This window comes from Pteropus vampyrus, unplaced genomic scaffold (assembly GCF_000151845.1).
Source record: "Pteropus vampyrus isolate Shadow unplaced genomic scaffold, Pvam_2.0 Scaffold393, whole genome shotgun sequence".
NCBI classification, from domain to species: Eukaryota; Metazoa; Chordata; class Mammalia; order Chiroptera; family Pteropodidae; genus Pteropus; species Pteropus vampyrus.
In genome coordinates, this window is record NW_011889174.1 from 126,512 (window position 1) to 150,969 (window position 24,458).

The window sequence follows — 24,458 nt, forward strand, 5'->3', positions numbered from 1 at the left end:
GTTTTAAAGACAAGGTGATTTTTTGAGAGGTGCAGGATTAGGGAGAACAAATTACTTCTTTTTAGATCACATTAGAACCATGAATAGTGGGCCCATTTTGCTATAAAGCACTGTTGGGCATTGGTAGTAATTTTGAACTTTTTATTCTGTAAGAGTTGTGCTTTGAGGCTCTAACTAATGTGATGACAGTTGGCCCTTCTTATTCACTTTCTGTATCCACAGATTTAACTGATACTTAATCAAAAATGTTTGGAAAAAATATGTTAACATGTTGCAGATGGTTGAGTCTTTACTGAACATATATAGACTTTTTTCCTTGTCATTGTTCCCTAAACACTACAATATAACAACTATTTGCGTAGCATTTACTTGTGTTAGGTATTATAAGTAAACTGGAGATGATTTAAAGTATGTGGGAAGATGTACGTAGGTCATATGCAAATACGAGACTTGAGCATCTGAGGATTTTGGTATCTGCAAGGGTCCTGAAACCAACCCCCTGAGGATACTGAGGGATGGACAGCTGTATATGTATCCTTTAGCAGGCAAGCATAATTAGTATCAGTTTCATTAAAGTTTGATTGAAAAAAGGGCTTTCTACAAAGTAAAGTTAGATTTAAGTAAAGCTCCTTTAGAAATTTGCACAGTATTGGCTTTTTGCATTAATTGGTCTCTTAATACTTCATCTATGTAAACATCAAATTTACATTCATTTACCAGAGCATGAAGAACTGCTCCTTAATAAGCTATTTTTTCATTTGTTTTATTGAGTGGTTAAATATGAATTTCATCAACTTTTGCTTATGAAAATAATTTTCATAGAAAAACAGATAAAGCAGAAGCATACGTTTTCTATGAAAATAAAAAAAAAGTCACTTAAGTAAGCATAGATGTAATTTACTGCCATGAAATATTCCAGGCATTTTTATATCTTAAAGGAATGGCCACATTCTGGAAAACAGTTTGGCAGTTTCTGATAAAGTTAAATAAACACTTACCATATGACCCAGTAATTCCACTCCTGGGTATTTACCCTAGAGAAATAAAAACTTATGTTCATACAAAAACCTGTACATGAATTTTCATAGCAGCCTTATTTGTAATAGCCAGAAATCTAAAAACAACCCAAATGACCTTTAACAAGTAAATGAATAAACAAACTGTGGTACATCCATTTTACGGAATACTATTCAGCAGTTAAAAGGAATAAACTACTGATATATGCAATGACTTGCAAGGATCTCAAGAGTATTATCTTGAGTGAAAAAAAGTGCCAATTTCAAGAGGTTACTATTGTATGATTCTATTTACATACTATTTTAAAAATGACAAAATTACAGTGATGAAGAATAGATTAGGGATTCTCAGGGGATAAGACTGGGAAGGGGAGAGTGACTCTAAAGGGATAATGCAAGAGATAGCAACCCAAGATATTTTAGGATGATGGGAAAGTTTTGTATTTTGATCGTGATGGTTAAATTAATCTATACATGTAATAAAATTTCAATGTAGAATATATAGAAAAAATTGAGTGTATGCAAAAATTGGTGAAATCTGAATAAGGTCTGCCATTTAGTTTGTAAAATATATCCATATCAACTTTCTGGTTTTGATAATTGCACTACACTTATGTCAGATGTTGTCATTGAGGGAAGCTGGATGAAGGTACGTGGGTACAGGGAAACTCTCTGTACTACATTTGTAACTTCTAAGTCTAAAGTTATTCCAAAACAGAAAGTTAAAAAAAGTTCAGATCTTAGGAAGATGACTGTTGGGAAAAGGAATTGTACCTTTTATGATGCCACCATCTATTTTCTTTTAGACTTTACAATAGCTAAAATGTGAGGTAGAGAGGAAACTTAAGGATAGGAATCAGACCTCCTCACATGGTTTATTAATTTGTTCCTATGTCACAAATGGGTGGTGCAGAGAGATGATGTGGTATCATAGGAAAAGAATTTAGGACTTGATGTGAGCAAATCTCTCTGTTTTTTTTGTGTGTGTGTTCTGACTCTTTTGCTTATATGCTGTGTGACCCTTGATAAGACCCTTAACATAAGATTCAGTTTTTAAATATGTAAAATTGATATCATAACTTAAAACTTTAATCAGATTGTTATAGGGATTAAATGAGATGGTTCATAAATATGATTTACAATTTAAACTATGAAATTTTCTTCCTGTTCATGTGATACCAGATAGCACAACTCTTAACCTCAAAGGAAGATTTCCTATCTAAATATAGCTCTTAAACTATTGTCCTTTTTCTAACATATGTGCAGGAAATAGGCAATAGATTGATTAGCATGTACACAGCCACAGTGAATTAGTGGATAAGTAATCAAAAGTCAAAAATGAAGCAAAGGCTCACTTATTTTTTGTTTTAAGGAAGGCTGTAAGTTGAGCATTTAACTCAATGTGATTCCTTCTTTTAACCCAGAAGGGATACAGAGGGAAATTAATACACTCTTTTCATAATTTTAAAAAAATCAATGTTATTTCTAACAAGATGGTCTGTAGCACCTTCAGGTAGAACCTTTACTTATGTTTGAAAGTGAGGAAAATCAAAAAGACCTTTGCCAATTGTGGCCAGTGGAATTAGAATCATCTCTTTCATGGCATCAGATACCATCTAAAAATCTGTACCCCAAAAACAAAGTGGTTAATTTATGTAACATAGTCTCCCACCAACCTGTTAATAAATTCATTTTTCCTGCACCTTCATTATTCCTCCATGTTTAGATCAAATGGATTATGCTGTAATTAAATTTGGCTCTCACAAGAGGCAGTGCTTTAGAGCCATGGGCTGGAGGGAGGCTGGAATTCTATTCTTAGCTTCACTGCTGACTTAGGGGCCCAGTAAAAAGCACCCTCACTTCACAGTGCCTCAATCTTTCTGTCTATAGAGTGAGATAAACAATGTCTCAGAGGGATGTGTGCTGCTTTTTGAGCTCTATATTTTAATTGAGCTCCAAATTCCTTTATAGAAGGTGCTCTTTGAAGAATTAAAGATGTATTTATATTGTTGTTGTGACTCTTAACAGCAATAAAGCTTTAAAATCTAATTTTAAAAGCCTCCTACTGCACAGTACATTATCCACATTCTTAAATACTGCAATCAGCTGTGCACTGAGTTGCTCTGTGGTATTTATTAAAAATAAAAAAAAAAGCACCGCAAAGATGTACTGTAGAACATTTTCAAAGCCATGTGCAGCGGTTTAACTGTAGGACTTCCCCTGAAGTTAATGGGACTCATACTGGCAAATTCCAAACGCCACTCTGAAAATTTACCCCACAGTGATAGTTTAATGCTTCTTATTGATCATAAGCCTTCAGATAACATCTCAAGGCAAAAAGGGACAATTTATCAAAGGAAATAAATAATCTAATGAAATAAATCTGCATTGCAATAAGAGGATGCAGCAGAGTAATTTGGTAGGCAGGCTCTTGGGGATTGTTTATTAACGATAGTTACCAGTGGGACTGTGAAATGGTTTCTACCAAATTCTCCTAATTCCAGTGGCTCATAGAAAATAATACATTTTCTTTTTATTATTCAAATTTCATGTTTCTAAGGGTAGATATGTAGCTATGTGGGAAAGAAAGAGAGAATAGGTTTATATTCTTCTGAATGGGTAAAATTTGGATATTGCTGGTATAAAGTTCAAGCAGGTATGGATGACTGAAAAACCCAAAGCCTCATATAGCCATACTTTTTGTTGCCTGATCAGAACTTTTTTTTTCTTCTTAACTCAAATATTCAGCATTATGCTTGCCACCAATCTACCTGACATTTACCTGGTGACCTGTCTCTAGAAATTGTCTTGTATCAGGCAACTATATGCCTTCACATGACCCTCAGGATGTGACCTCTGTTTGTCTCCCCATCAGCTCCAACTACTCTACCCACTGCTCATTGTGCTCCAGCCACAATGAACTTATGTTTCTTCCTTATACAAGTCAAGCTCATTGGGTCTCAAGAATGTTTGCAATTACTATTTTCTGGCCTGGAAAAATATGTGCCTAAATCTTCTCTTCGTTGTCTCCTTTTAAATATTCAGGTCAGCTTGAATGTCAACTCCTTAGAGAGACTCTCTCAGGCCACCCAATCTAAAAAATCTCCAATATCTCTGTTTCATTTTCTTCAGTGTATTTACCTCTAGTTGATATTATCTTGTTCGGCAAAAATATTTGTGTATTGTTTTTCTGTCCATTGGGATATTATTTCTATGAGTAGGACCTTGTCCATTGGTGCAGCATTACCTTCCCAGCATCTAGAACCATGCTTAGACATGGTGGACATTGTATAAATGTTTATTGGATGACCAAGCTCAAAACCTGGGGTGCCTTTTGCTCCTCTGTCTTATACAATTAATCATAAAATTCTATATTCTCTCTCCATGTCTACTTTTACCATCATCACCTTTACTTTGTAGCACCGTAATTAGTCTCCCTTCTTCCAGTTTTGTCCATCTTTAAGGACATGGGACACTGTACTTTTACAGGCTCGGACTATATTTTATTGATCTTCGTGTTTTTTGCACCTAAGACCATGTTTGGCATATAAGAAGTGCTCTGTCTGTGAAAGAGTTTACTATTTAACATTTGGTAGTGCAGAATATTAGTACAATATATCATAGTGCTCTACTGAAGTTTATAGAAGAGGTAGGAAATAAGTTTTAGTTATTCATTTCCCTCTAAGGGCATTTTCTATATGGTCAAGTCATGTCAGCTCACCAAGCTACTTTACAAGTTCAAATTTGTGCACTAGGTCAACAATTACCTAAATAGATCTCTCAACAGTCAACTAATATTAACAAACATTCAAAGGCTTTTTGGGGAGTAATATCGCTTACTCCGGAGATGTCTCCTATTGAGAAAAAGATGGAGAACTTCATGATAATATTGATCAAGAGCATATGCAATATGATACAAGGTGAGTAAGTCTATTTTAGAACCTAATTTCCCCTTTAAGTTAGAGAACGACCATAGGTGTTTTAATACTAAACCTGCTATAATTAGGGCTGACACTGCAATTAAAGTCATTTTATAAAGTCTGGCTTCTAATTCAAAGATCTTGGATTATGAAAGATGAACATAAAAATATCAGATTTTTTTTTTGTGTGTGTGAGTTGATGACAATGAACAAAGTTCAATTCAATTTAATTTAAAAATGCTGATAAACAATAAGGTCAACTTTCTCATAGCTGGGTAGTGTGGTACAATGGAAAATAGATACTTGGTATAGATACTTGGTCATTGTCCTTGGTTCCTGGCACGCAGCTCCTAAAATGCTTGGAGTCTCTGGAGTAATAAGTGTCTTTTCCATGCTCATGAGATGACTGGTAGCTGGGGGTGGGGGGGGATCCCTAGATAGCTTCAAAATGGGGTCTAGTTACCAGGAAGACCAAAGCATGATTTGAGAGTTGGAAGTTTAAGCTACAACCCCAGACATCTGGGAAGGGAAAAGGACCTAGAGATGAGTTCAGTAACCAATGGCCAATAATTTAATCAAGCATGTCTACATAATGAAAGCTTCATGAAAATCTCTAAGCCATGGGGTTCTGAGAGCCTCCAGGTTGGCAAACACATCGAGGTGCTGAGAGGGTGACATGCTTGGAGAGGGCATGGAAGCTCCATGTTAGCTACTCTTCCCCCTCACCCTCCAATCAATATCTTGCGCTATGCATCTCTTCCATTTAGCTGTTCCGGAATTGTATTTTTAAAGTAATAAACCGATGATAGTAAATAAAGTGCTTTCCTGAATTCTGTGAGTCGTTTTAGTGAATTATCAATCCTGAAGTGGGTTGTGGGAACTTCTGAATCTGTAAGCAGCTGAGCATAAGTATGTGTAGCCTAGGCACCTCATTGTGGCTGGCATCTGAAGTCGAGGCTGCGGGGAAGAGGAGTCTTGTGAGACTAAGTCCTTAACCTATGAAGTCTGTACTATCTTCAGGTAGTTAATATCAGAATTTAATTGAATCATTGAACACCCAGTTTGTGCCTGGAGAGTTGGAGATTGGTTGGTGTGAGATAAAACCTCATACATTTGGTGCCAGAAGTGTTGTGAGTAAAAACAGTTCATCAAGTAGGTCTATTTTTCTAGAGTGAAATCACAAACACTGAATTCCAGTTCTTTCACCTACTATCTTTCTAATTGTGGACAAGTTTCTTTAGCCCTGTCTTACTTTCTCATCTATAAAATGAGATATAATATTTATAGGGTGCTTAGATAGTACCTAGCATTATAGTGGGTCTTAATAGATATCAGCTATTATTAAATAAAGAGATTGAAAAGCTTTTCATGTTTTGTGATCAATGAATCCAACAGGGTTTAATTGTCCTCTGGTTGTTCAATGAATCATGTCAAGGAGTCTATATGTGCCAAAGAAATTTGAACACTTAGAAGTAAAGAGAAGCAGTGGCATATTTCCTATGACAGATAGGAAACAACTTGAAGGAACATAATTTCTACTAAAGGAGAAAAGAGATTAGAAGGTATAGAAATTGATGCAATCCAAGGACTTAGGACGAAATTCGATGTCTCTTAGAACAAAAGATGAAGTCAGAGAGGCAGAAAAATGTCTCAGATTTTCAGTTGAGAAGCCAGTGGCAGTTCTGGGAGTTTCTAACTTAACTTTTGAGTATATTAGCAGCTTAAGTGCCTTTTAATGAGATGAACTCACAAATATATTAAAGTGGCCTTGCCTGTGTGGTTGATTTTAATAAAAGCTTCAATTTTGTTTTAGCCAAGTAAGAAGCTGGTTAGTATGTATGTATGTATGTATGTATGTATGTATGTATGTATGTATGTATATATGTATGTATTTACTTATTTTAGGTGAGGCAATCCTTGGTTGCAAGGACCTTGTCAGCTTACAATCCCTTATTTTTGGGATTGCAAGGACCTCGTCAGTTTACAATCCCTTATTTTTTTATTTTTTTATGCCTACAGCACCTGGTCTTCCTAGGTGGGCTCCCATCCAAGTACTAACCAGGCCCGACCCTGCTTAGCTTCTGAGATCAGACGAGATCGGGCTTGTTCAGGGTGGCATGGCTGTAGACTTCGTTATTTTTTTCTCATTAAAGAAATATACTTGTTGGCATTTTCCTGAGTGACTGTTATCTCATGTCAAAGGCATATATGCTCAGTTCATGGGGGGAACATCTGTGCTGTGGTTCGCCTCTTTTGTCCTCTTGTGGAAATATTACACTGAAGGAAAACTGTTAAAATAGCATTAAGAAAACACCTTATATTTAGCATCAAATACAGATCCAAAATTAATAACAGGCTGGTATTTTATGCTTCCCTGAGATGCACTGCAAGACTGAAAAAATATGATTCTGTTATATCTGTCTTTAGAAAGAGTCACTAGGGAATCCAAAAAAGCCACTGTTAGAAGTAATTTGTTGGCTTCCTGACACATTAGGCTCATTATCCTGATCTAAGTACCAGCCTTTGGCACTACTTGCAATTTTCAGGTAGGTCATTAATGAAAGCTTAAAAGAAGAATGACTACAAAATCAGTCTTTGAGGTTATTTCACACATTCTCAATACCTAGGTCATTGAATGAGTGATTTGTGCTTGAATGTAGAGAAACAGTAAAGCTGCCAGCCCAGGTATATAAAGGGCAACCTGGGTAGTCATCTCCAAATATACTTGACTCTCCAAATTGGTAAGGTAGTGATTATCACCCATAGGTGTAGAAATGTTGTTTCAACAGAGTCTTAGGAGAAAGATATAAATTGAACATATAGGTATAAAGAAGAATTTTGTAATTCAAGAAAGATTTTACCAGTTTTCGTAGCAAACTTCCTAAACCAAGCAGAGAATAATAAATATAGCAACAAAAGAAAGCACCTAATCAAGAAAAGGCAAATAGATTTTTCTCTTTCCTTGGGCTATGGTTGTTTAACATGTTTTCTCAACACAAGTATACAATGATTTTATAATTTTTTACATCAACGAGTTTTTGAAATGCTCTTGGTTTTAGCTAGAGTACAGGGGTAAGAGGGTGGGCAGTACAGGAAGAAGAGGAGGGTTTAAAGTCTTTGGGAATTAGCTTGTGGGCCCTCTATCAAGTTGTGTCCAAATACTATCAGTTGGCCTATAGGGCTCAATGCTGTAGGAGGCTTAATAGTTAACCATTAGGGTGGCTTCAATCTCTTTCTAATTGGAAAGAACAATGCTGGTGTGCTTAAAGAAAGCAGTTCCCACACTGAAGGCAGAGCCAGCCTATCATAATCTTTTCTATATCCTTTTCTTGACTGCTCAACACTTCTAAGACCGTTTGGGTGTGTATTTGGCATGTTCAGAGTAATCACATCTTACAAACACATGGAGTACTGAAAAATCTTAGCTACATTTCCAAACTCAGAACAGTTATCACGGACAGATGAGAGAGATGTTATTCCTTTTTCCATTTCACCACGGTAAATTATGCTGAACAAGGGAACTACAAGGTTCATTTCACATTGTACTTCATCATTTTATCAGTGACATCAATCATTTTTATGCATCTATTAAATGGACCTACAAAGGGTTTTGTCATCTGGCACAGCCTGTTGCCTTCAGGCAGGTGACATTTGGTTCTTCTGTGTAAGTTAAATTTTACTGACCTCATACTGAAGGGCCACATTTGAACATGTTTCACTGTTATATCGATTCAGCTGAACCATAGATCAAACTGTAACATGTACAATAAATAAAAGACTGAAAAATATGTAGTTATCCTAAATGCAAGTACAAATTTTGTCTTTGTTCTAATAGGAATTCATTATATATTTATTCATGAAATTTTCTTCCAAACCAATTAATTTGCTAGCAGTAAAATATCCAAATGAAGAAAAGGCCAAAAAGTTAACTAAACTGCAATTACACCTAAACCATATGATATTAAATTTGTAAGGTCACTATTGGTAGGTCCAAAGGCGTCTAAAATGACAGATAATATAACATCATTTTTAGAGCCACATGTTATATCAAAACCTGCAAGGATCTGAGACAAGAGGAGAAAGATTAAAGGACTAAGATGTGCTGATGTATCCACAGATGAGAACAGCTATCAAAAGGCAGCAGGCATCTGGGAAATAACTTTCTTTTCAGCTCAGGGGCCAGAAACACATTGGCATTGCCTCTGAAACTGGAACAAAACCAATTTTTAATTGGTTTTAAAATCTGGAATGGAACATTCCTGCAGTCATCCATGAACCGACCTTATCCCGAAGAAACTGAGTGAATCTCGGCCAACCATCTGCCTTGTGAATTGTTTTTTGGGCCCCTTATAGGACAGAAAGTACTTGTTGTGCAGTAGTTTCACGTCAAGTTATAGTCCTTCATGATGTTGCTTGCGCAGAGAATTCAAAAAGAGAAAAAAATCTTCAGGGAGAGAAATCAAATGCCTTCACTAATATGCCCTGGGGCTGGATAGACCTGCAAGGCTGGGAGCTACATACCCACTTTTCTCCAGAGCATAATGATTTCCAAAAAGTACAGGCTATTCTTGCAGAAGAGAGGCAGCTGGACAAATAGAATGTTCCAGTGAAGGACAAACAAGGTATTTTAAGATTGATTTAATTTAAATTTCACTATTGTCACTCCAATGCTTTCCACAGCCAAATTTCTATAAAGTTTGATTGAATAAATGGTGACTCTTTTGAAATGTACATACTATGAAATTACCTCAGCAGAGAGTGCGTGGTAAGCCCACCCAGCTCTTCCCTCACAACAAGGATGGAAAAAAATATTCTTCTTAACAGTCCCCATGGATGGGGAGACACTTTCTCTGATTCTTTCTTAAGTTCACTCTGCCCCTGCCACAGGGAACAGGGGTAAAAGAGGAAACTAAGATTACTCAACAATTTGTGAAACAAAACAAAATAGAAATAGAAAACTTGTCATAGATGAAGAAGGTAGTCTAAACTACCTTGTAAATTAAAAATCAACTTTTGGAGATTGGAAGTAGTTGAAATAAATAAGCCTCACCAAGAATTTTCAGTATTTGGATCCAAATGGCTACCAAAGAAGTGAAAAGGTAAAAAGAGAAAGACAACTGAATTTAGCTGTTAAATAACAACCACCACTACCACAACAATAACAATAACAGCTTTTATGTATAGGGTTTTCTTTTTTTTCCTCCCAAAAGAAGAATATTCCATTTATTAAAAAGAGGGAGCACAAGGTTGTATTTTTCAAAAAGCACCACTGGCACGAAACAAAGGAAGTCTGAAGAACTTTCCAAATTAAGAGACTAAAGAGACACAACAAACAATGCAGTATGTGGTCCTAGATCGGATTATGTATTGGAGAGGAGAAAATGGCTGTAAAGGACATTATTGGGTCAACTGACAAACCTGGAATACAACCAGTAGATTAAATAAAGTATTATATCAATGTTAAATTTACCTAAGTTTATATAAAAATATCTTTAGTCTTAGGAAATCTATATTGAAATATTTAAGGATAAAGGGCCATGGCGTAGGCAACTTACTCTATTTTTATTGAGGTATAATTTATAAGGTTTTCAATTTTATGATATACTTTTAAATGTATTACCAGAAGATCCCATATCTTAACTCCAGAATGCTATGTGGCATCTTCATTAAGAAGTATAATTTCAAGTTGGGACCCAGGTGAATGGAATCCCTCTGAAATCACAGCAGCTAGGTAGGTGCAAAGATGTGATACTTGTTTGGGGACTGCAGCGCGGGGGATTCATATTCCAGAGTGTAAAACACTTGATCTGAAGTTACCAATGCATAAAGTAAAACATACTTGTAATCATTCTTGAGACATAGTAATTGATATGCATTATCAGGGCTAACACACTGCTATCCATTCCAGTTAATTAAGAGCATAAAAAGAGTACTGCTCATAGTGTAGAGCAAAAAGAGGTTTTTATACTTACTGAAATCAATGTTTTCCTAATTCAAAGAAACACCGGAGAACCATATAGTTCAGTGTAACTTAATTGATACAAGTGGATGTTCTAGAGCCAGACTACCTGGCTCAAATCCTAACTCCACTGCGTACTACCTACATGACTTTTAGTAACTTACTTCACCTCTCTTTGTCTCAGTTTCTTCATTTGTAAAATAAGGATAGTAAAAATACCTATGTCACAGTGTTGGTTGAGGATTACATGGGTCAATAGCTTTTAAACACAAACGCGCCTGTCCATGGTAAATACTCCATGATTGTTAGTTTTAATATGAATTAAATGTTGCACTATCGGAAAATTTCTATATAAGGAAAGGATGCGAGGTCAAGGTATCTGAACATTGATACTCACCTATAACACAGAAGGGCTTTCGGGCAAACCTCAGTCTTCCTTGCCATCCTCTATACCGACAACAACAACCTGCAGACCAAATGCGAATGATGAACTCCAAACCAAAGACGACAATCATCACGAACTCCTGGAATATTGAATAAGACATGCATGAGAGAGGTATTATGGAACAAACCATAGCAAGAAGCTCTATGGGTGTTTCCGGATATTTAGGCACTTCATCTAAAACATCTATTTGTTAAATGTCTAAAGTTAAGAACATCTCTTTTCCAAGAAGATATTTTCCTAGAAGATATTGAAACCTTGTATTGTCTGCATTTGCTATCATGGAATGCCATTCCTTTTCAAGTCTCTAACACTTTGCAAATTAGGAGTCAGTTTTAACACTAAGTGTGCAGGCTGAATTACGGATTTGCCTTGTTTGGAATATAGACTGTAGCTGAATTTAGCTACTTGGTGAAATATCTGAAATGAAAGAGAGGACCCTGAAAACATAGCTTTACAGTTTTACAGAAAACAGAGCTTCACTTTGCTGCGAGGGGTGACACAATCTCTAAGCTCTTAAGAGCTGTTTTCAGAGAAAAAGAGCTAAATATTTAGAAGTATGAATTCTTTTGTTATGGTGTCCAAATCTCTTTATAACAGCAAATTTCAAAAACATTACTGCATGTGTGGCACATATATCCTTTGCCAGAAATGAGACTCTAAATTCTTCGGATCTGAAGTTTGTTAAGTATTATGCTGCGCTTTGGTGAGAGCTGCATAGAAAATAACACCTGTTCCAGCAAAATGACTTTGAGATTATTTAGGAAGACTTATGAGTAAACCTTGGGGAAAGGCTGACTAAAGTGACTCATTAAGCAGTGGGCCATAGAATGAGAAACCAAATGGAATTTGTAAGAAAGAATTATCTCTGGAACAAGCTTATCATAGTCACCTCATTGTCCCTATAGAGACAGGCACTGAGTTGATCAAAATTGGTTTTCCTTTAAAAAATAATGTCCTCCCTTGTTTTTAACTCAGAATTTATAATGCAGAACAATATTTATTGATTGAATTTTACTAAAATAGCTTAATTATAAAAGTCATGTATGGTCTTTATTAAAACATTCAAACATTGCAGGAATATAGAGCATAGAAAGTGAAGGTCCTAATCCACTCCCCATTCTCCCACTCTATGAAACAAAATAAAAACTGTTATCAAATTTAGAAAAATGGCATTTTTGTTGCAAATTTCAGGCAAATGTCTATTTCTTCAGTTAGAGCATGTGATGATGTGTTGCACTTTTGAAATGCCTGGTAGAGATATATCATTCTATCCCGTTATTTTGTGCTGAGTAATCCACAAATATTTCTCATAATGGGAAATAAATCTTCAATACCATTACTGCTTACTTACAGTGACTGAGAGCTATCTGTGGGATAAATCTCCGAAGATTACTTTATGCGGATAACTAAAACTATGGTCAATATACATTCATTAATGAGGGTTTTGTTTTGGCTTTATTTTGATTTTGAGTATATATCTAGGTAATTATTCATTCATTAAGCTGGCTGCCATATGATATCACCTATTTCTGATCCAGTACATTTTCCCATGTGTAGAAAGCATCTTGAGGCCCAAGATGCCCATGTAGCTGTGCCTGTGCCCCATCCAGGTTTAATGGCAAGTCCACTTTTCTATTGCTGCCCCGGCTCTTATCTGTGCCAAGAAGTTTGGCACACCTCTAGTGAGAGTCCATATTATAAAAGATACTCAAGAAAATCCCAAATGTGGCCTGAGTCCCAAGGCACAACCATATCACAATTTTTCTTTTTTCGTGGGAATAGCTGACACCAAAAAATATATGATCATTATTCTAAAGTAAGGGAGGCTGCCTCTGCACCATTTCTATGTTGCACTGAGGCAGGATAAATTAAATCTACAAATTCTTTACTCAGGGCCTCTTGTTCAGGAATATTGCTTGTTACTTTTTTTTTTTCTTTTTAAAAGTTTAAGAAAAAAATCCTTCTTTTCCAAATAAAGAGGAAGTTATAATCCGATTTCACCATGGGGTCACAACTTCTGCTTTGGGAGAGAAGAATTCTCTTTTCCTTGCTAGACCATTTCTTAGTATTCTCTATGATGGCTTAGTTTCAGACTATGTGAAAAATAACCTCAAAAATCTCCAGTCACTGAGTAAGCAGCAGTGAGAGAGGAGAGCTCAGCAGATTGTGGGGCGTTTATTTCAGGCCCAGAGCTGTAGGCTGTGGGAATGTCCTCTTTGGAAGATTTGGGCTTGTGTGATAGAGAACAAAAGTGTGAAAATCACTTTGAGCAGATTCTGTCTCTTGGTTCCTGAAATTTCCATCTTATTTCAATAAAAAGGAACAAAGTGCTATTGAGCCAGAGAAGGGAAATCATCCTTAATCTGACAGATTTAGAATAAGTGGGGAATGGAAGTGTGAGAAGACCAATTTTTCTCTTTTTTTCCCCGCCTTTGTCCAGCTCTGTTGAAGTATATAAAATAAAATTGTATATATTTAAGGTGTACCATGTGATGTTTTGATATACATATGCATTGTGAAATAATTACCATGACCAAGCTAATTAACAAATTCATAACCTCACAGTTAACATTTGTGTGTGTGTGTGTGGCGAGAACAGTTAAAATCTACTTTCTTAACAAATTTTCAGTATACAATAAAATACTATTAATGATGGCTACCATGGTGTAAATCAGATATCCAGAACTTATTCATCTTGCAAAACTGAAATGGAAACATTTCCCCACTTCCCCAACACCTAGCCTTGGTGAACACCATGCTACATTGTTTTTATGAGCTCAGCTTTTTTAGATTCCACATATAATTGAGGTTGTGCAGTATTTGCCTTTCTCTATCTGGCTTATTTCACTTAGTATAATGTCCTTCAGATTCATCCATGTTATTACAAATGGCAAGGATTTCCTTCTCTTTTAAGGCTGAATAATATTCCATTGTACATGTACATCACATTTTAAAAAATCATTTGTCCATCAATGAACACTTAGATTGTTTTCATGTCTTGGCTTTTGTGAATAATGCTGTAATGACAGTAGGGGGTGCAGATATTTCTTCAAGATCCTGACTTCATTTCCCTTGGATATGTGCCCAGGAGTGGGATTGTTGGATCATATGGTAGTTCTAATTTTAATTTTTTGAGGAAACTCCATACTGTTTTCCACAGTGGTTGCACCTATTACATTCACACCAACAGTGCACAGGGATTCCCTTTTCTCCACATCCTTGTCAGCACTTGTTATTTTTTTGTCTTTTTGATAATATACTCTAACAGGTATCAGATGATATATCACCGTGGTATTGATTTGCATTTTCCTGATGATTAGTGATGTTAAACATCTTTTCATATATCTGTTGATCATTTGTATGTCTCGTTTTGAGAAAGGTCTATTCAGGTCCTTTTACCATTTCTTTAATTGGGTTATTTATTTATTTATTTTTGCTGTTGAGTTAGAGAAGTTCCTTACATATTTTAGATAATAACTCCTTATCAGATGTTCGGTGTGCAAATGTTTTCTCCTATTCTAGAGGCTGTCTCATCATTCTGTTGATTGTTTCTTTTGTTGTACAGAGCTTTTCATTTGATGCAATTCCATCTGTCTACATTCGCTTTTGTTATCTGTGCTTTTGGGGTCTTATCCAAAAAATTGTTGCCTACAACCAATGTCAAGAAGTTATTTCCTTATGTTTTCTTCTAGTAGTCTTGTAACTTTAGACCTTACATTTAAGTCTTTAATCCATTTTGAGTTGATTTTTCTATATGGTGTGAGATAAAGAAATTTATTCTTCTGCACGTGGACATCCAATTTTACCACTTATGACATAAACTCTTCACAAGTTAGAAATAAAGGTTTATTATCTCAGTAACATCTGCAAAAACCTACAGCTAATGTCATAATTAATGATAAAAGACTAAATGCTTTCCCCTAAAATAAAGAAATAAAAGGCATAAAGATTGGAAATATAAAACAGTTTCCACTTGCAGATGACATTCTTGTCTACAGAGAAAAATCACAAAGAATCTGCAAAAACTTTTAGAATAATAAAGGTTACAAGATACAAGATCGATGTATAAATATCAATCACATTTCTGTATACTAACAATGAGGATGTGTTAAAATTAAAAAATTAAAAGCACAATATTATTTATAACCATGCTAAAGAAAATAAAATGTTTAGCTACATACAACAAAACATATACAGTACATGCATGCTGAAAATTATAAAACTCCCAAATTAATCTGTGGGTTTAATAAAATTCTTGTTAAAATTTCAGCCAGTTTTTTTTTGTTGAAATAAGTGAACTTGTTCTAAAATTTATATGGCAAAGCACAGATCCTAGAATAGGTTAAACAATCCCAGCAAAGAAGAATAAAATGGGAGGAATCTGTCTGTATAGCTCCAGTAATCAAGACTGTGTGGTATTGGCAGAGAGACAGACCCATAGAGAACAATGAAACAGAATAGAGACTTTGGAAATATACCCAGGCAAATATGCTCAATTGTTTTTTGATAAAAGTACAAAATAAATTCAATGGAGAAAGATATAGCCTTTTCAACAAATGATGCTGATGCAATCAGTCATTAACAGGCCAAAAAAAAAAAAAAAAAAAAAGAACCTCAATCTATACCTCATACTGACAAACTGTAGACTGAGAAAACATTTGCAAAGCACATATCTGACAAAGGACTAGTATTTAGAATATATCAAAACTCAAAATTCAACAGTGAAAAAATAAACAATTCAATTAGAAAATAGGCAAAAGACATGAACAGACATTTCACTAAAGAGATTATATGGATGGCAAATGAATGATGATATTTATTTTAACTCCCATTATCATTGCAGCATTATTCACAATACCCAAGACATGAAATGGTATTCAACATCATTAACTATATGAGAAATGATGCAAATTAAAACCACAATGAGATAGCACTACATGCCCATCAGAATGGCTAAAAAAATAATGACAGCATAAAATGCTGGGGAGAATGTGGAGAAACTGAATCACTCATATATACATTGCTGGTGAAAATGTAAAAGAGTATAAAAATGTAAAAGAGCCCTTCTGGAAAACAGTTCGATAGTTTCCTATTGATTTGCAGTTACTATATGACTCAGCAATTGACCTCTTGGGCATTCATGCCAAAGAAATAAAAACTTATTGTTTATACAAAAATCTGTACACAAATGTTCACAGCAGATTTATTTGCAATGACGAAAAACTGAAAACAGCCCAGAAGTTCTCACCATATGAATGGGTTAAAGAAGCTGTATACACCCATACCATGGAAAACTATTCAACAATAAAAATGAATGAACTATTGATACACACAACAACTTGGGTGAATCTCTAGAGAATTATGCTGAGTTAAAAAAACCAGTCTCCAAAGGTTACACACCATAATATTCCATTTATATAACAGTTTTGAAATAAAAAAAAATTTAAAGCCAAGTTAATTAATTTTCAAAACAAAAAAAAAAAAATTTTTTTTAAAAAATTTAATTAATTTCCCCCTCCCCCTCCCCTCTTCCTTCTGGTAACCACTAGTCCATTGTCCATGTCCTTGAGTCTCTGTTTGTTTGTCCTGTTCATTTGTTGCTTTTAGGTTTATATCCCACATATGTGATATCATGTGATTTTCAACCTTTTATGTCTGGCTTATTTCATTTAGTATGATTATGAAATAAAAATTTTTAGTAACACTTAACAGATTAGTGATTCCTAGAAGTCAAGGATTGTGGGGGAAGGGAGAAAAGGAGGAGGGAGGTGGATGTGTTTATTACAGAGTGCCTTGAGAAATCCCTATGGTGACGAAACTATTTGGTGTCTTGACTTTTGTGATAGATACACAAACCTCCGCATATGATAAAATTGTATAGAACTAAATTTACACATACAAATGTGTACAAGCAAAACTGGGGAAATCTGAATAAAATCTGTGGATTGTGTCACTGTTATTATCCTGGTTGTGATATTATACTATAGATTTGCAAAATGTTCCCGTTTGAGGAAACAGGGTCAAGTGTACACAGGATAGCTCTGTATTTTTTCTAACAACTGCATGTGAATCTACAAGCATCTCAAAAAATTTTTCAATTAAAAAAAGCATTGCCTAAGATATACAAATGGCCAACGAACATATGAAAAGATGCTCAACATCACTAGCTATTAGGGAAATATAAATCAAAAGCACAATGAGATGTCGTCTCACACCTGTTAGAATAGCTGTTATCAACAAGACTAGAATAACAAGTTGGAGGGGATGCGGAGAAAAATGAACCCTCATACACTGCTGGTGGGACTGCAAATTGGTACAGCCACTGTAGAAAACAGTATAGAGGTTCCTCAAAAAACTAAAAATTGATGTACCATATGATCCAGCAATAACTCTACTGGGTATTTATTCCAAAGACTTGAAAACATTTATCTGAAAAGATATTTGCACACTAATGTTCATAGCAGCATTATTCATGGTGGCTAGGACATGGAAGCAACCGAAGTATCCTGTAATAGATGATTGGCTAAAGAAGTTGTGGCACACATATACAATGGAATATTATTCAGCCATAAGAAGAGATGAAATACTGTAATTTGCGACAACATAGATGGGCCTCAAGAGAATCATGCTAAGCGAAATAAGCCAGACGGAAAAAGTTGAAAATCACATGGTATCACTTTTTGTGGGATATAAACCTAAAGGAACAAGATGAACAAACAGAGACTCATGGACATGAACAATAGACTAGTGGTTACTAGTTGTAGGGGAGAGCGGGGAGGAGGAGTTAGATGGGGTTAAAGGGGTCAAATATATGGTGACAGAAAGAAATCTATGGGCGGTGGATACACAATGCAATATACATATCCCTTACTGTTGAATTGTACACCTGAAACTTACTGGATTTCATTAACCAATCTCACCATAAAAAAAATAATAATAATAAATTTAAAAAAAAAAGGCATTGCCTGTCATCTAGCCAACAAAGTATAGACTCTAGAGAGGAAATGTGTTCCTCTTCAAGTCCAGATTCTGGGTCTAATCTGACTTTGTTTTAGTTTAATGGTGTTTCTAAATGATCCTCTAAATGGGATCTCTTTATTTTATTTTCAAATGAAACAAAAATCTTTTATGCTCATTGAAAGGATTTATAGATGGTTCTTCTGACTCGCTGAGCCAGCTATGAGACAGGTTCTGGTGACTTGGCTGCTGTACCCGAGGATAACTCAGTTCATCTTCTCTTGTTTTTAATTGAAATAAGATGCCCACTATTTACTCAAATGTTTGCTAATGAGATAAGTGAATAATAGTCAGAGTACTTGATGTACTTGGAGGAAAGCTGTAATGTAAAGTTAGTGTTACTAATAGTGCTTCTGATCTTCCTTATTGAAGCCCCTAGAAGTTTGGCTTTGCCAGCCTTCTACAGAACTAAAGGCAATGTTTATTATTTTTATCACCTGTTTTGAAGGAGTTGCATTTCCTTATTTCTGTCCTCACAGAATTTTGGTAAAACAAAGAGCATCTTTCTTATTCTGTAAAGACTAAGGAAATGCATATAGAAATGTACAAACCCAACAAGCAGTCTATCTAGAATATATATTGAGAATACGGACCTAGCATTAAGCCTCTTTTCTAGATATTAGGGAAGAATCTTTGTCACACAGAGAACTGTGATGCTACTTCTTTGATATATATGACTTTGCTGCATAATTTGAGATTTAAACACTTTTCTGGCAGTTATTTTGTTCTTGAGTTACTCAAAGTGATTTTAAGAAAAGATTGATTTTTTGGGCGCACAAATTCACAATGCTTAACAGCTCATGTTCTAGTTGTTTTCTCATTAATTAACAGCACTGTTCATTAAAACACAGTGACCTTTGTCTAATTTACAAGCTGTCTGCTGTGACCATTAGTTTTTCCTGGTTTTATGCCATCGAATAGCATTTTTGTGCAGATGAAATGCTGACATTAAAAACCCCACGACATTTGCACCAATTCTTGAAGAGCTGTGGCTAATTAGACATACAAAATTGGAACTATTGCTTTTCTTCAGAAAATCAACATAATCAATCTCTAGCTATTTTTGCTCTTTTGTGTGTGTGTGTACTTAAAGTAACAAGGCTAGTAGGCCAGCATGCCTCCTCACATAATCTCTGCAGGGAAAGGATTTGTGACGTAAACTGAGTCATAAATTGCCAAGCAAGGCATCAGTCAGAAGGGTTGCAGTTAGAATTCTTTGTAATTTGAAAAATTCTATTAGTATAAAACATATTAAGGAAATGAAATTAACATCTAGAGATGACTCCACACTTAAATCAGAAAGCAGAAGTAAATATATGAAAGAAAGCCATCTTATGGATTCTTCTCTTTGAAGAACAGGAAAAGACCCTAAAATCATGTCTGTTACCCATTACTTAGAGGCTATCAGATGTTATCACTAATTTAGCTTAATTTCACATTTATCCTTACTTTTTAGGAAGCTATATTAACTATTAGTATATTAGAAGAGAATTAAAGAAATAAGTATTTGTATCAAAGGGACTGATTCGACCAGGAGTTGACATAACAATACCTTCAGAATTATGTTTGCATGGGAGGTGGTAGTAAGAATATGAAATAATTTTACTAAGTTGCTTAGCAGATACTGAGTGGGGATGTGTAGAGAAGGAGGACAGAGAAGTGAGAGTAGGGTGAGGATGGAGATACCAGAACAAGGTGTGAAGGGCCATCAGTTATTTCTGCCTTGGGAAACAGTGATGGAGATTGTTTTGAAAGCCAGTGTAACTTGGGCTGGAGTCATTGGCTGGAAGGCTTAGGAAGATACAGAAAAATGAATTCATTTCAGGAGCACCAGGCAAACTCAGTGCCTCCTGAGGTCCTTCTGTTTTTTGTTGCTCAATTCCTGAAATTTCTCTAGAAATAATTTATCCCTTCAAGTTATTCACATCTGTTAAAATGTAAATCTCCCTCTGAAAAGTAATTCATTTAACCACATTTATATGATAGTGTTCATTTATCCCAGAGGTTCTTTAGGGGGCATAGGGAAGGGAGTAGATGGAAAATGTCCCTCCCCACCCCCCCTACACAAAGAAAATGTCCTATTCCAAATGACTGAATTTCAATTTGTTACCAAAGAAAGATCAGGGGTAGATTTTTTATCAGGTGTTGGGGCCACAGATTGAGAACATATTAGCCAAGGGCAGGATATGGGAGAAGAGCAGCACTACAAGAGTTGAGAACAGAGAACATTACTGGTTGTCCACACAGTTCAGCCGAGGAGTGGTCCTGTGCATCCCAGTTACTAGGTGGGGTGCTCTTGCAGTGATTTTGGACACTTAGGCATGGGTTGGCTGTTGTTAAGTGTTGTAATGGCCATCTGGTATGAGAGAGTCATTCAAGTGATCCCTTCTGTGTTCACATTCTGTGTTCCTAAAGTCACATCCTGTATCAGGGTAGAGCATGGCTTAGCCTTCCTTCCACCTGCCATGGGGGCATCTCTCCATGAGACAGAGCCACAGTGGCGCTCTCTGCCGAGGTGCTCAAGTTGGCAATGCACGCAGAGGCTTCCCTCACATTGTCTTCTTCCCTCCATTAGGAACAGAAAGCAGACTCAACGAGTTCTCTTTAGTTGTCCACTCTCCCCGACCCCAAACGAAATGATAACTTAATGGGTTTGAGGTTTAATATGGGTGTGTCTGCATGCAGCCACATGTGTATATAGCAGGGAATAAAACTAAACCTCCAAATCATGAATGCTAAGGTGGAAAAAGTGAAAACAGTTTGCTGCACCTTGAACTGAACCCAGATAATCAGTCTGCTCTGATTTTGCCAAATAATCACAAATGAACTAATTCAACTTGGAGTTGAAGCTGAAATCCCTGAATCAGATCAAAACAGGAAAAGTAAGAAAGTCTCCAAAATGATTAAAATCAAACCAAGTTTTCATTTGATTCAAGTTCCCAATTTGTCAATTTCTCATTCTTCTATATGCTTTTTTTCTCTAAAGAACTGTATGAGCTTGCCCCCCTTCCAAAAAAAAAAAAAAACAGTATTAATATAAAATTAACATTGCTATCAGAAATAAAATTAGGCCATTTTATTCGAAAATATGCAAGAGCATTATTTTTTCTTACTTAAAATTTAAAATACTTATAAAAATTTAAATAAAATTTCTTAAAACATAAAAATAATGTATTTCAATCAAGAGACATTGGTACACATCAGCTAAGTTGACTATAAAGCAAAACTTACCTTCTGTTGGGGCTATTTCTCTAGTAGGTTGAGATGGACACCTGTGACAAGAGTTGGGATAATGTAAAGAACTGAATGTTCGCTTCTCTTCAAAATCCATATGATGAAATTCTAACCCATAGTATGATAGTGTTTGGAGGAGGGCCTTTGAGAGGTAATTAGATTTAGATGAGGTCATGAGGGTGGGTCCCCTGCAATAGGATTAGTGCCCTTATAAGAAGAGGAAGAGAGCCCAGAGCATGCACATGCACTCTCTCTACACAATGTGGGGACACGGTGAAAATGCAGTTATCTGCAAGCCAGGAAGAGGTACCTCACTGGGGAACCACATGGGCTGGAAGCTTGATCTTGAACTTCTTGCATCCAGAGCTGTGAGAAATAAACATCTATTGTTTAAGCCCCCCAGGCGGCAGTATTTGTTATAACAGCCTAAGCCGACTAAGACAGATGGCTTCTGTGCTACTGAGAGGCTGAAGTCAGGTTGGGACTGGGCGTGCTCTTGAAGAACTTTCAGAACTTTTTACTTTTTTTACCTGGGAGTTATGTTTCTTATAGATGCCCTTGCTTGGACCAAAGAAATTTCTCTTGTATTGAGAGATCCTTTGGCTTCCAGAAAGCCCTTCCTTTCCCTCTTCTTTTAGGGTATTTGCATTGTTTAGTATAATGAACTGCTTTGCAACATTTACTTCATTTATTGGTGTTCTGTTTTTCATGAATTCACTTTACAATTGTATACTGAATACCATGTAGGATGTAAAGATGAGCAAAGTGTCTACCACTCTTGAGGAGTTTATAATTTATTTCAGGATGATAAGACACACGCACACTGGGAAATCATGTGCAATAAGTGCTGTCTGAATGGTGGCTCCTTGAGGAATCCCTCACTCACTGTTGTAACTCAGTTGTACCCAGGCGGGCCTGAAATGTTTGTTGAAGTTTCTTTCAGTTCATAACTTTAGATTCCACAAAAACCAATTAGCGTATTGCTTTATCTACACATTAAGATCAAAATTCTAAGAAAGAACCAGCTGGTAGAAAAATTGGAATACATTAATTGGCTTAGGATTTTTTTCTAACTTCCCTATTCACCATTATTGACACTAATTGCAATTGGAGAGTGAGTGGCTTCTCATCACAAGATGTCTTAGTGTCGGTGTCTTAGTTTGATTAATCTAAGCTATGGGACAGTAATGGTAATTACCCAAATTCACTCCTATGATTTATAGCACTGAACTATTTTGTTTGCATTTGGAGTCATCTGATCATATCTATCTTACTAGAACAACAGAATTTTTCACCACTGGTTAAGAAAAGTTCATAAGACAAGGTAGGGAAGAAAAAGAAAGTGAGGGACAGTTTATTCTTTTTGTTTGAACATATTTTAGGCAGAATCTTCAAAGTTTTGATTTTTGGAAGAAATTTTGGGGTGGAGCCAAAATGGCTGCAGAAGGTGGAGCAGAAGCAGCCAGTGTTTTATCAATCAATAATGAGGAAGACAGAGGCTGTGTCAATGGAAGAATGGCACCTCGAGGACCTAAACTGTTGAGCTGTCCAGTGGGGAAGACACTCCCTTTGTTGGTAGAATGTGAAAACTGTGGGCATAACTTAGAATAAAAAGAAACCTTTGAGACCGTGGCTTTTGGAGGAGTAAATGCTCCAGGCTTGGTGGTGGCAGGGTCCAGAAGAGATCAGGTACTATCTTGCTTTCTCTCCATGCCCAAAAACTATAGACTGCATTGCAGACGTCCATATGTCACTGGGAGAAATCTCATGCTTTCTTGGGTCATCTGACTCACTTTCCTTCTCCTCCCGGCAGAACAGGAACCATTTTTATTCTAAACAGTCTTGGCTTTCTCCTCTCCTACCCATAATACTTGTACACACACTTGCACATGCACTAGTATCACATACTTGTATGTGAACTTGCGCAAAACCTTTTAGAACTGATGTTGGGACTCAGTCATCTAGGCTCACACAGAAGAAAAGGAAAGACAAAAATCTAAGAATGAAAATCCACAGGAGACCCTATTAACAGAACATACTGTCACAAACAGAAGTGTACATCAGCTCTCGGTACAATCTCTGATAAACATGAAACGTTAACTATCCTCAAAGTATGTAAAACAATGGCATTAATAATATTTTCCATTAATAATATTTTCTAAATTGAAGGAAAATTTAAAGATTTCTGCTCTTTTGAACAATCAGATCACAAAGAAAAATCAAATATATGCAAGATCATTTATCTTAATAGTTTCAATTTATTAGCCATGTGAATCTTTGCACTGGATTCTTTATGAAATCTGTCATGATTCTGGGATATTTATTTATGTCTCTAATTGTTTCTGGTTATCCATCAAAATCATTCAAGATGGGTCATGTTATAAATCAAGCATTCTCTCAAACTGAATAAGATGAAGGGCCTGTTATAGATAACCTTGAACTAATTTAATGAACTCCTCTGCCTGTTGTTCATTTGAACCATTAAGCAATAGATTAAGAAGGAATACGTCTTCTATGCCTACTGGTTTAAGAAAAACTGAGATAGAAATAAAAACAAGAAAGCTACTTGGGAAATTTCTAAGTGTTTTATAACACCAATTTTTATGACCCTTAAGCATAAGACATAGCATATGGCAAATATTTATCGATTTGATTTAATGGCGAATATCCTGGCAGCTGAATCTGAGGAATATTGGGGGGGGGGAGGTGCCCTTCGTCTCTCTCACAATCCATTTCTCTGTTATGTTATTTACCAAGCCATGTCCTCATCCCAATTTGTTTTTCTGAAGTCTCCATGTTGGAGAGAAAATGCTTTCTCTCGGTACACCTAGCCTTTAATTCAGACAGAGATGGCTCCTACTGTATAT

The 24,458-nt window shown here is 35.9% G+C and overlaps 1 protein-coding gene and 1 non-coding gene across 3 annotated transcripts in view; both read right to left on the reverse strand.

Annotated features, from left to right (window-relative positions):
* The window catches only part of KCNQ5 (potassium voltage-gated channel subfamily Q member 5), a 469,107-nt gene that overhangs the window by 106,090 nt on the left and 338,559 nt on the right, over positions 1-24,458 (reverse strand). For both annotated transcript variants that reach the window (XM_011380375.2, XM_011380376.1), the window contains exon 3: positions 11,293-11,419. In XM_011380375.2, coding sequence (XP_011378677.1) covers positions 11,293-11,419 — 127 coding nt within the window. The remainder of the gene's footprint in view (positions 1-11,292; positions 11,420-24,458) is intronic.
* Positions 6,947-7,065, reverse strand: LOC111731712. The gene has a single exon (XR_002777269.1). It is a non-coding gene; the product is annotated as a 5S ribosomal RNA (ribosomal RNA).